The 11,153-nt window shown below is 47.7% G+C and overlaps 1 protein-coding gene across 1 annotated transcript in view; it reads left to right on the plus strand.

The window, feature by feature from the left end:
- LOC115332249 (hydroxyacid oxidase 1-like) overlaps positions 1-9,882 on the plus strand; it is a 60,685-nt gene extending 50,803 nt beyond the window's left edge. The window contains exon 8 of the mRNA XM_040210206.1: positions 9,713-9,882. Coding sequence (XP_040066140.1) covers positions 9,713-9,816 — 104 coding nt within the window. The 3' untranslated portion in view covers positions 9,817-9,882. The remainder of the gene's footprint in view (positions 1-9,712) is intronic.
- Positions 9,883-11,153: the final 1,271 nt, after the last annotated feature.

Below are 11,153 nucleotides of genomic sequence, written 5' to 3' on the forward strand. Positions count from 1 at the left end.
GCAACGCAGTCAAACGCAGTCAAACGCAACTGTCTGAACCAGGCTTCATGGTTACACCGACGGCGACGCTGACGCGTTATGCCTGATTCACATGGTGCGAATTTGCCTGCGATTTCGCAATTGCGACGCCGTTCTTGCGGCACAACGCAGTTGCGGTGCGAATTCGACTAATTCGCAACTCCGTATTTTGCCAAACTTTCCTTGCGAACGGCCGCTCTTGCGAAGGGGACGGACAGCCAATCAAACGCGGCTCGTGAAAGACATCACGGTGGTCATAGCAACGTGGTAATCAAAAATACGAAAAATGCGTCACCTACGTCGTCGTCTTCGAAATTCGCTGCGGGGGTGGGGCGGCGGATGTGCTTCTTCCATGTGAATATTTTTCGCCGGGGGATGTAAGCTTCAGTTCGGCATTAAAACGAACTGGCGTTTGCGTACCACGCGAGGGTTGTGGTTGCTTCCTTTGTAAAATTGCAGGCGATAACAATTGACGCTTCTGTTCGATCACTTTGCGTATGGGACTCGTTGCATAGTAGAAAGATCCTTTCTTCAAATCTGCTTGCAGATGACGCGAAGGTCTGTCTAGAAACCGAGAAACGCTGAACAGCACCTTTGTTATTAAATCCATTTGATAAAAATCTAGCTTAACATTTTTACGAAGTGCCAACAACTATTGATATGTAAACGCGCTGGACGCGTGCTACGCGAGTGACACGCGTGTAAAATGGACAGACCTTCGTGTCAGATCTACAAAGAGATTTCGAGAACGGGTCTTTCTACTATTCAATGAGTCCCCTACGCAAATGTCACAAATGCCACGCGTGACATTTGTCATAGAAATCCTGTGACAATTTGGTTTCGTGCATAGTTTGCGATTATTTCACCAACATGATTGTTTTGGCTTTTTTTGCATCTGGAAACCTGTGTTGTTGTTTTTTTTTTTAATTTATGTCGTTTCCTTTATCTTCAGTGTTTTTGTCATGTTCGCAATCGCTAATATTGTTTTTAATTAAAAAAAAAGCTAAACATTTACGTAAGCTTGTTCATGCTGATTCACACTGAAGTACAGAATGTGTTTTGCACGTTCACACACACACACGTTGTGTGTGTGGTTCAGCGTGTCGTTCATTTCATGAAAATCGGCCGATAAGACGCATTCTGTGTTAAGTAAACACCCGATTGGGCAGCGTAGGTTTAACGAAAACAGTAAAATAGCACCTCACCCTGTGGGGAATCAGCCGGTACTGTGTCGATCTACTTTGGGCTATACCTGCCACAAAAAGTGTCCGCCAGTTTGTCCGTAAAAGAGGCAAAGAACACAACCCATTTTCTACAAAAAAAATTGACTGATTTGCAGGCAACAGGTCCGGGGTAGAAATGAACTAGAGAGGTGACATGAGGCAGGGGTGATCCAGGAATAAATTTTTTATTACTCACTTTAAATGTTGAAAGATAACAGCTAACAAACGACAAAAAAAAGTTGCAATTACAAAAGAAAAAAAAATCAAGCACAGGCTCACCTTTTTGGCAGACATCAAATATGAATAAAGAGGAACATAACACGTTGCTGGAGTCATGGGGTGCACCGGCGCCAGAAGGCAGATATTTGCATTGTGCGCCGGTGCTGCAAGGACACCCACTGATCTACAGACGCCGCCGACGATCCGAGTACCCCTTGTCAATGGCCAGACAAAATCGACCCCTACGTGACCCGGAAGCTACAACGCAAGGCACGACGAGAAGGAAACTCGCCGTGCCTTGTGTTATAGTTTCGTCGTAACCACATAACCCCCTACAGCCCATCCCACACTGCAGAGAGGGCAGATTCTACGCTTCTTCGGCGTGTACAAACACACTCCCTCTCAACACTACATTACCTCCAGCACGTTGCAGATCTACCTGAACCACCTAAATGCACATACTTCGGAGACTACTCAAATAACTCTCTCACACCAAGTTGAAGGGAAGCTGAAGCGGTTTTGTATTTGAGGAAACACACTTATAAATCGTCTTCATTTCACCTCCAGAATCTTGAATATCGAAATTATTTCTTTTATAATTTGGTGCATGGAGGTTGCAGAAAATCATTTTCAAAGTACCACCAAAGGCCCTCCTTCCAGGAGAGTGACGTCACAAAAGGAGTTTTTGGAATCTTCCTTCCAGCAGCGTCCATCAAAGCTATGCACGCGTACTCTTGCTATTTTTTTTATAAGAAGGGCAGAAAAAGATGTTAACACTTGTGCCAGTACGGGGGAATACACCTGGCAAGCTAGGTATTGCATGCGCGGCCCTCGAGCGACATGAGCTTTGCGGCCGGAAGGCCCTCTTATGACGCCACGACGGGTCGGGTTTTTTTTTTTTTTTTCTTGTTTTCTCGCGTTTAGTTACATCTTCGGGGAAAACGAACGCGATATTCATATCCACGGGATAAAAACACGCTAGAAATCAAGCTCTATCTCATTTTTTCTTTAAAGAAGTGTTCCGGCTTCCCTTTAAGGACTGCGCGTCAGTTCAGGATCTTGCAGAACGTGCACTGAAAACACTCGTCCCACTTATCCAACCTAGGATCTGAGAGGACTGGGTCACTCCTCCACGGGCGGCAGAGTATAAATTACGTCCACTCCTAGTTAAGCACATTTAGAGCGTACATGAACAGGGAGAGTCCATAGTTTCATCCCCCTCCAGTCGCACCGGTCTTGGTACAAAACAGATGTTTCACTTTCTCTGTTTAAAGTCCTAGTGGGCCTCACACGGAAACCGTCTCACACCAAAGCGCCCGTTCAAAAGTAGCTAACTCGCAGCGGCAGAATATTGTTGTGATGGTGGCCTCAGCTCCCTGTTCCACCGGAAATAGGTCAGACGATCCTCACACACAAAAACTTGAAAACTTCGTGATTTGTCACCATACCACTGACACCACTTAGGATTTCAGTCCAGCGCGGTTCCCTTGCCATGACACTGCAGCTTCCTTTACATAGTACCTGCAGTACAGGTCTCTCACTGCGGTGACCATTGTGTCGCATTTTCGGGCAGATTGGTCGACGTGCCGCGACCTCAGCCTCAGTAGGTGGAGCAACGCGTTTGTCTGTTGAGAGACCTCCTTGCGCCACTGGCCATCAACGATGTTCCCGAAGTGGTCGACTTCAATCAGCATAGGCATTTAGCATGTGCAACTTGTCGTCTTGTAGGTAGTTGTGCAGTACACAAGCTGCGCGGACGACTCCAGTGGCGTTGTCTGGGAGGAGGTCGATTCGCCTGCGGAAGATGCAAAATCTAGTAGCCAAAATTTCGAATGCGTTCTCGACGCGCCTTTTGGAAATGGGACAAAGACAACACTGTGATTTTTGTTATTACAATGCCAGTGCAACAATTCTAAAGGTTCCCTCGCTCTACAGAGTCGATATTTGAATATTTTTAGATAATCGCTGAGGTATCAACCAGGACAGGGCCTCAGAAAGTCCGGCCTCAGTTGAAATGCCTCGTCTCCAACGAAGACGTACGCGGCGATAACATGGGAAGATGGCAGCAGATTTGGTGGTGGACAATTCAGGGCACCTTGACTGAGGCACTGTCCTATCCTTGATGCCTTGAAGACGCCACCATCACTTTGGTGGCCATACGCTTCAGCGTCTGTGGCCATAAACCTTGACTTGCTGTCCACGACGGCCATCAGCAGTAGGTTACCCTGAAAAGCCGAATGTTACGTCACTTCATGCGCTCTTGCAAAACATGATATATGTTAAAGTAAATTTGTAGACCCATATACAGCACCTTGCAGTTATAGTGCAGGCTTCCAGAATCGGCAAGGGCTTTGATATGTACGTGTTTTCCGTCAACGGCCCCCACACAATGAGGAAAATTCCGCCCTGTCTCAAAGCCCTCGGCAATTTCCCCCTGTCTGTGATTCTTGATGGGAGCTAGAAGTACAACACAAAGTTCACACATGGTTTTACGTTGTTATTTAAAAGCCGTTCATGTAGCCTTACTTTACCTATAGTAATACTGGTAATAAATGCATCCTCAAATATGAGAAATACTTGTTGACGCTTAACAATTGCGAATACTTTTGTAACTGAATCTGGAAAGCTGTGTGTCTGTTTTTTTTTCTCCCTCGCTCTGTTTTTTCTACGTTCAGCTGGAAACTTTCAGAAGCATGTTTAACCAACTAGGCCAGCTCCAGGCACTCACAACTTACTTTTGTAAGCCATCATATTATGCCCAAGTCAGGCCGGTGTCCAGACTGCTTATACAAAAGGCAAAAACCAGTCTGCAGACATCGATCGGACGCGACTCACTGACGCATCCGTGTTTCATAAGCCGCGTGCCAGGCTGCTCCTTTCATTGGTTGCCATGCGACATACAAAGCAGGGATGCTGCGGTGCCTCGAATTCCTATTTGTCTGGAAACTGTATTCGTAGGATGCGTAATGTGTGGCCCGTCTTTCGAAGGTGGCGCAGTAATAGCATTGAGGCCCTCAAAATCCTCAGGTCTGCAGCCCCCCCTTCCCCAAGTTCGTCCCTATGATCATAAATCAATGACTCTCTGTTGTGTAAACTTTTTGAGAAACCATTTTTGACAGTACAGCTTTCAACATGATTCATTTAGATATTTCGGCTGCGCATATAAACCCATGGAACCGCAGAATTGGCCTCAATGTTTGCGATCCCGTCTAGTTAGGAGCAGCTGCAAAGGACGAGTTGGCGGCAGTGATTTGTACACCCGACTCCCATAAGTATCTCCAGGTTGGGAGTGACACGCCACGCCCCCCCCCCCCCCCTCCCCCCAACTATGTCTTAAGCAATGTATATAAACCTAAGGCCGGCCCCTTCCGACACCCCCCTATTTATCTCCAGGTTGGAGGCGACACCCCCCAGAATTTCTTGGCCAATGCATCTAAAGCTAAGGCCACCCCCCCCCCCCCCCCCGAATAATTGCAACACCCCCTGATTTAGAATTCTGGATGATTCCGTGGTTTGGTAGTGTGTGGAAAGAGTACACCGGGACAGGGGGGGGGGGGGGGGGGGGGGGGGACTTGAATTCATCACTTTCCCAACACCACCACTGTGAGTCTTGGTGTTCGTAATGATTTACATCTTTAAAGGTGATATTTTGTGGACGCCGTATTGGCGCGCATTGTTCGCAGCTAGAGCTCAAAAAGAACTGCTACGTACTGCTGGCAAAGATAAACAATCTTGACGGTGGGAAATATACGTTGCAGAAGCGTTGTGAAAATTCACTAACAGCACGTGCTCTCAACAGCAACCGGCGCAAGCTATGGCCCCCAGTGAATACCACACGACCGGAATACCACCTCTATTTGAAGCATTTTTTTCATTACGAGACGCCAGCGACTCTTTCACAGCATGCTTGCGACACTAAGGATACGGTTGATTTTGGATGAGGCGCGTTTTTATTGGCTGTCTTTGCGTACCGTCACAGCGGCGCTGGAGACGTCACGAAAGATGTTTGACAATTGACGCAGCTCCGATTATTTCATAATCGCATTGAACCTGCCTGTTTGCCGCAATAGCGCCGTCGCAACTGCGAAATTGCAACTAAAATCGCTCCATGTAAAACCGTCCTCTTTTCCACAAGTTACCAAAAACGAAATCCTATTTCTTTGCTTACCTTCATGTGTTTTGGGCGAAGCACCTTCCATATATGCGGACATCTCTCATGCACGATGGATGCCACTGTTGACATTCCAACCTTGAATTGCAGTGCAAGGTCCTGCATTGACGTTGCCGATGACAGGTACCTGAATAAAAACAAAACATTGCTGTGTATATTAATGTCTGGAAGCCGAGAAACTTGTAATGACTTCGCCATATAAACGAGCTTAATTGCACCTCGTATCCACTCCAAACACTGCAGTTTAAAAAGAATACCATTTTACCTCAAAGTGATAGCAAGCCGCACCCGCGACGAAATGGGCTCTCGGACGACTTATTGCTTCGTAAGCTTTGTTTCCAGGAGAGCGTGGAGTCTTTCAAAGGTGTTCGGCATTATCCGGTGATATCTTCGAAACTGCTCCGGGTCCCTGTGCAGCATAATGAGGGTCTGCAGAGAAAAAGTATTCCAGAACCTGCTCGCAGAAAAGCACAAGTCGACTTACCGATGAGTAGAACTCCGATTCTTTGGCTCTGTTTTGCCAGCACGGCCAGACCCACCGTCACTGCGGGCTTCCGTCTAGGAGCAGCAGTTTTCTTTTCGCAGAAGTAGGTATTCCTTTTTACACAGCAGTCTGAACTCGTCGTTATCTAGGGTAGCGGCCATCATGCTCTATGAAAGTCAAGACGCTCTGCTACTTGCCCTCTTTCAATATTGAACATCGTCCACGTGACGAAGCCACCGGGACAATTGTTCGCCTTGCGCGACATTCCAAGCAACGCAACAACTAGCTTGCTCAAGCAGTTATGAGCAGTGGCTCTCCCGGTGTCCTTGTCGCACTCGTCATACTCGTTGTTTTTGTCGTTTTCGTTGATGCGAATGGCAGTCGATGCAAACGTCTGAATCGGCCCTAAGTATAAGTATACCGCGTACTCTTTACCAGAAGCTAATAAATAAATCTGAAAATTTTATAATTTTGTTAAATATCGAAATTAGTAACCTCAAATGAATTCAAGGGTTCCAACCATGTGCTTCGCAAGTGCGGAAAATCGCATATGTTCTCAATCAATGTGAAAGCAAACGCGAAATTTCGCATGAGCGGTTCATCGCTTCACCGATTTCGCAGAAGAAAATCGCACCATGTGAATCAGGCTTTCCGGTTACACCGACGGTGACGGCGACGGCGACGCCGACGCCGCTGAAGCCGGAAACGTGCGCCTAAGGGCTGCGCTTTAAAAAGGAAGGACTACACAGGACAAGCGCTAACAACTGATTTTTTTTATTTGAATGTGTAGATGGCAGTATGTTTCCCAGGCATATAGCGCACCATAGATTCTGCACTTCTTTCTCCGTTTCACACTCCACATGCTAGCCAAGTTCCAGAAAGTGTATCTCACTGTTCGTAAGTCAGTGAAGGTTGGATCAGGCACGATGGTCTGTTTTTTGTTAGGTCATAGGTTTCCTTCATTTCTCTACACGTTTGGTCTTGGTGTTTAAACAATAGGGTGGTTTTTGAGAACCGTGGTTCGCACCCGCAATATCGACAATACATCGCTAAATGAGAGTATGCAGTGTCTTTCAAGTAGCTTAGGTGTTCTCTGAGTCAGATGTTCACGCATCGCCCCATTTTCCCAATATAGGAGATCCCGCACGAGGAAGGGATCATGTAGACAGTGCCTTTCATGCAGGTGACGAATTTGATGCGGTGCTTGATGTTGCAGCTCTTACAATCCGCTTGCTCCCCTTTGCCTTTGTGTTGGTTCATCTTGGAGCATAATCGGCCTAGTTTGTTGCGGGCAGGAAAAAACACGTTGACCCCACATGTGTAAAAGGCACGTCACCTGTGTAAAAGGCACAGGTGACGTGATTACTTTCTCGCGCGGGCGCTCATATGTTGGGCGAACGGGGCGATGTCTGAACATCTAGAGTTCCTGTATAGGATCCCTACGGGAGCCAGAGTTGCGCGTCTGTTTCCCACGTGCCGCCGCGCTGCTATTCGCCGAGATCCGATCACGTGAGGAGCCGAATCAAGTGCTGTGCAGGGAAGTAGACTTTGCACGCGCCCCGGCGTACGTTCCCCTGCTTTTGAGCTCGCCGCGCACCTCGAACGCGCGGCGCCGCTATTCGCCGAAGTCAGTCGCGTCAGGAGCAGGATCAACACGCCGTGCAGGCAAGACGGCGGTACGGGGATGAACGCTCAACTCTGGCTCTCGCAGGGAGCCTATAGCCCTTTTTCGCATAACCTCAAACCAGCCAGTAACTGACGTACCCTCGACCTGGTGCACTTTTAGATTTCCCGCTGACACAGGGTATGCAACCGCGAAGGATATGAGCGAAAAGGCTTAAAAACGGACGTCGTGCATGAGTTAGTTCCGAGTGCTCTTTTTTACCGTGCTGCAATTTCCGAAAATCTATGGTTGTCTGGCTACTACTGCGTGGTCGTCAGATGGATAAATAATTTCAAAAGGCATAAGAACAATAGCAGAAAGTGTGCCATGAGCACAAGAAGCTGCAGCGCGAGTGTGGCTGCAATGTTATCGAGCTTCGCATTTTCCCCAAGAATCCTTATTTATGAAATCAGTCGATTGCGAGATTGACTCGCGAGAGATTCGTATCAGACTGAACGTCACGTTTAAGCTCACGACCACTTCGTCTACGACAAGAGGACAGATTTTAATTCCCGGTGCAGGTGGTTTAATTAGGTTATCACTGCAAGCCCCATGGTAAGTGAAAAGTTACGAAAAGTCTACATGCCACCACTCAAGATGGAGCTGTCAAATTTCAAGGGCTTACCTGCATATATATAGACTACATTAAATTGCTCATATATACTTCGCTGGGGAAGCTCAATCAAAACACCTCACCGTCTTCGTCCTCGTTCTCTCGAGGCGGCAAGGTGATGGCCTGTGAGTAGCCAGCTGTATTTAACCGGACAAGCTCCAGCGAAGGTAATGCAGCCCACCATAGCCAAGTCTAGCCAAGTTCCCCCCATACCCACACCGTTGCCTACCCAGATAGCTGTGCTGCCAGAACTAGCCGGTATCTCTTTTTCTAAGCCGCCAGACGGCGTCGTCGGCGGCGCAATTCTCAAGATGGCGGCACCTTTAAAGAAAAGGTCTATACAGGAAGTCTATGAACATCTGACTGAGAGGACACCAAAGCACATTGCAAGGGACCGCATACGCGCATTTAGCGATGCACTGCCTAGATTGCGGGTGCGAACCGCGGTTCTCCAAAACCACTGTATTGTTTAAACACCAATACCGAACGTCTAGAGAAATGCAGAGACCTATTACAATACTGGAAAAAACAGACCAACGAGCCTGAGCCAACCTTCACCGACTCTAACGAACAGTGAGATTCATTTTCTGGATCTTGGTTAGCACGTGGAGTGTGAAACAAAGAAGAAAGAAGCGCGAAATCCACGGTGCGCCTTATGGCTGAGCGAACACAGCGCCATCTACACATTCCAATTAAAATCAGTTGTTAGTCATCGCTTGACCTGCGTAGTAATCCAATTTCAGCCTTGTTCCTTTCGCGCTGGTCTTCCCGGTAAACTCATACCAACTTGCCCAACTGTCCATTCTACTAAGAAAAAAAAATACATAGTACACATGAGTTCCAATTTACGGCTGAATAATTCCTCAACAGAGTGTGGTGGAATTCTTAACTAGCCCAATTTTTGGTAGCGTATTAGTTTCCTTCTAGCCCTTGAGTGCAATGTGGCACTGCTATGCGCATACAGAATATTCTGGGATGTGTGTACGCTTAAATCGAGGAAATGCTTGTTCACCAGATCATCGTACATGCACTTCTAGCGCACCATAACTGTGCTTCTGGTGCACAACCTACCAAGACACACGTGGCACCTTGGTTTCCAGGTTAAACGAGAAGAGGGGCTCGCTCGGGTTGACGCATTCTTTTTTTAATGTAAAAGTTAAGGCGCTGAGAAGGACACAGATTCCTTACCTGGGTTCTAGAGATTCAAGCTTTTATTCGGCCTTTATTTGGTAAAAGTTGAAAAATTATTTCATGGCGATTTTCATAAGTCGAAACATACACAAAACACTGTTTTTCTCTGCTTTTTTACCCCACCATGCAGGATGCTCTTCCCTCGACCAACTGCGACCCGAAATGGTTGTTCATCAAAGTTATTTCTACAGGCTGCCGCAGACCGAGGCACGGATTCAAAATGTCAGCCACTAATGCCCCAAACGCTTCCGGCTTCCCTTCTAGTAAACGTAGTCGTGGACGAATAAGTCATTCAATAAGGAGCGCGCATTTAATACCCGTGCCGCACGGGCAACTCGAACGCCATTTACAACGAATGACATTTGTGTGATCGGCGAATCAGCTCGCAATCTGTCGCGCGTGGAATGCGCCAGGCCCGGAGTGTCGCGCGCTGATTGGCCGTCCGCTCAAATGTCATTCGTTCTAAATGGCATTCGAGTTGCCAGTGTGGTACGGGTATTAGTTTTGAAATAAAGAATATCTTTTTATGGGTCTCATGTCTGAAAGTTCGTTTTCCGCCAGTGGTTATACGATATATTTTATTTTTATAACAAGACGGTCAAAACATTTCACCAAAAAGTTAAAAGAGGTTTAATGAAATTGCTCGACAATCGCCAGCTTTTTTGCGCCCAAACCTTCCATTCAATAAGCATCTTTTTACGTGGGTGTGTTGCCTGGCATACGAGTCCGGCTTGGTGTGCTTAATGCGTCCTTAACAGGTCGCATTAAGCGTCGAGGCATGGCCGCGGGTAGACATTTTTGTTGACTCTAACGTAATGTTTTGTTAAATTTGAGAACTGTATCGCTGATTCGGCGTTAGAGTGCTCTACGCCCCGAACCGTCTACGCCGATTGTTCCAGAATCCCACGCCTGTACAAAAGGGGCTCCGCCTGGTAAGCCGCAGCCAGTTTCGCCCTAGCGTTCGATCCTGCTCCTTCGCCGCCATCAACGCCTGCGACGCAAGACGTTATTTATTTGCTGAGGAGGGCGCGGCGCACGTTGTGCGCCGCGCCCTCCTCAGCAAATAAAACATCTGACAGGACCTTCAACCTGCGTCGACATATGGTCGGAATGCACCCGGGTTACCAGGTTCGGACTCCTTGCAGCGGAAACGGCTGCGCGGTGTGTCGACGTTACTTTACTCCCGTACAGTACGCCAAGGCCATCCGTTTGCCACAAGAGGGGTCATCGCAAGGCAGCCCTTCAAGCGCGGGAAACTTAGGATTGACACCGGTGGGTCAACCTTAGGATTGACCCGCTGGACTTGACGGTGTCTCGTCACCTGGTTTCGTATCAACCAGCAGCCGAAGACCAGCCTCTGGATCTTTCCACATGGAGCCTGGACGACTGCCGCGATTCCTTCAATTCAGAAGTTATTTGGCCTCGCAACAAATGCATCCCGGGCACTGCCCGGATGTTCCCTGATTCGAGGAAATGAGAGATGCTCCAAGTTACCTACCGATGAAAGGTACCTCATGGGGGCTGCTTTTTAATTTCGAGTCCTGAAGCCTTCGGCGAATTGACCTCCCAAC

This window comes from Ixodes scapularis, unplaced genomic scaffold (genome assembly GCF_016920785.2).
Source record: "Ixodes scapularis isolate PalLabHiFi unplaced genomic scaffold, ASM1692078v2 PGA_scaffold6__148_contigs__length_123643588, whole genome shotgun sequence".
Lineage (NCBI taxonomy): Eukaryota > Metazoa > Arthropoda > Arachnida > Ixodida > Ixodidae > Ixodes > Ixodes scapularis.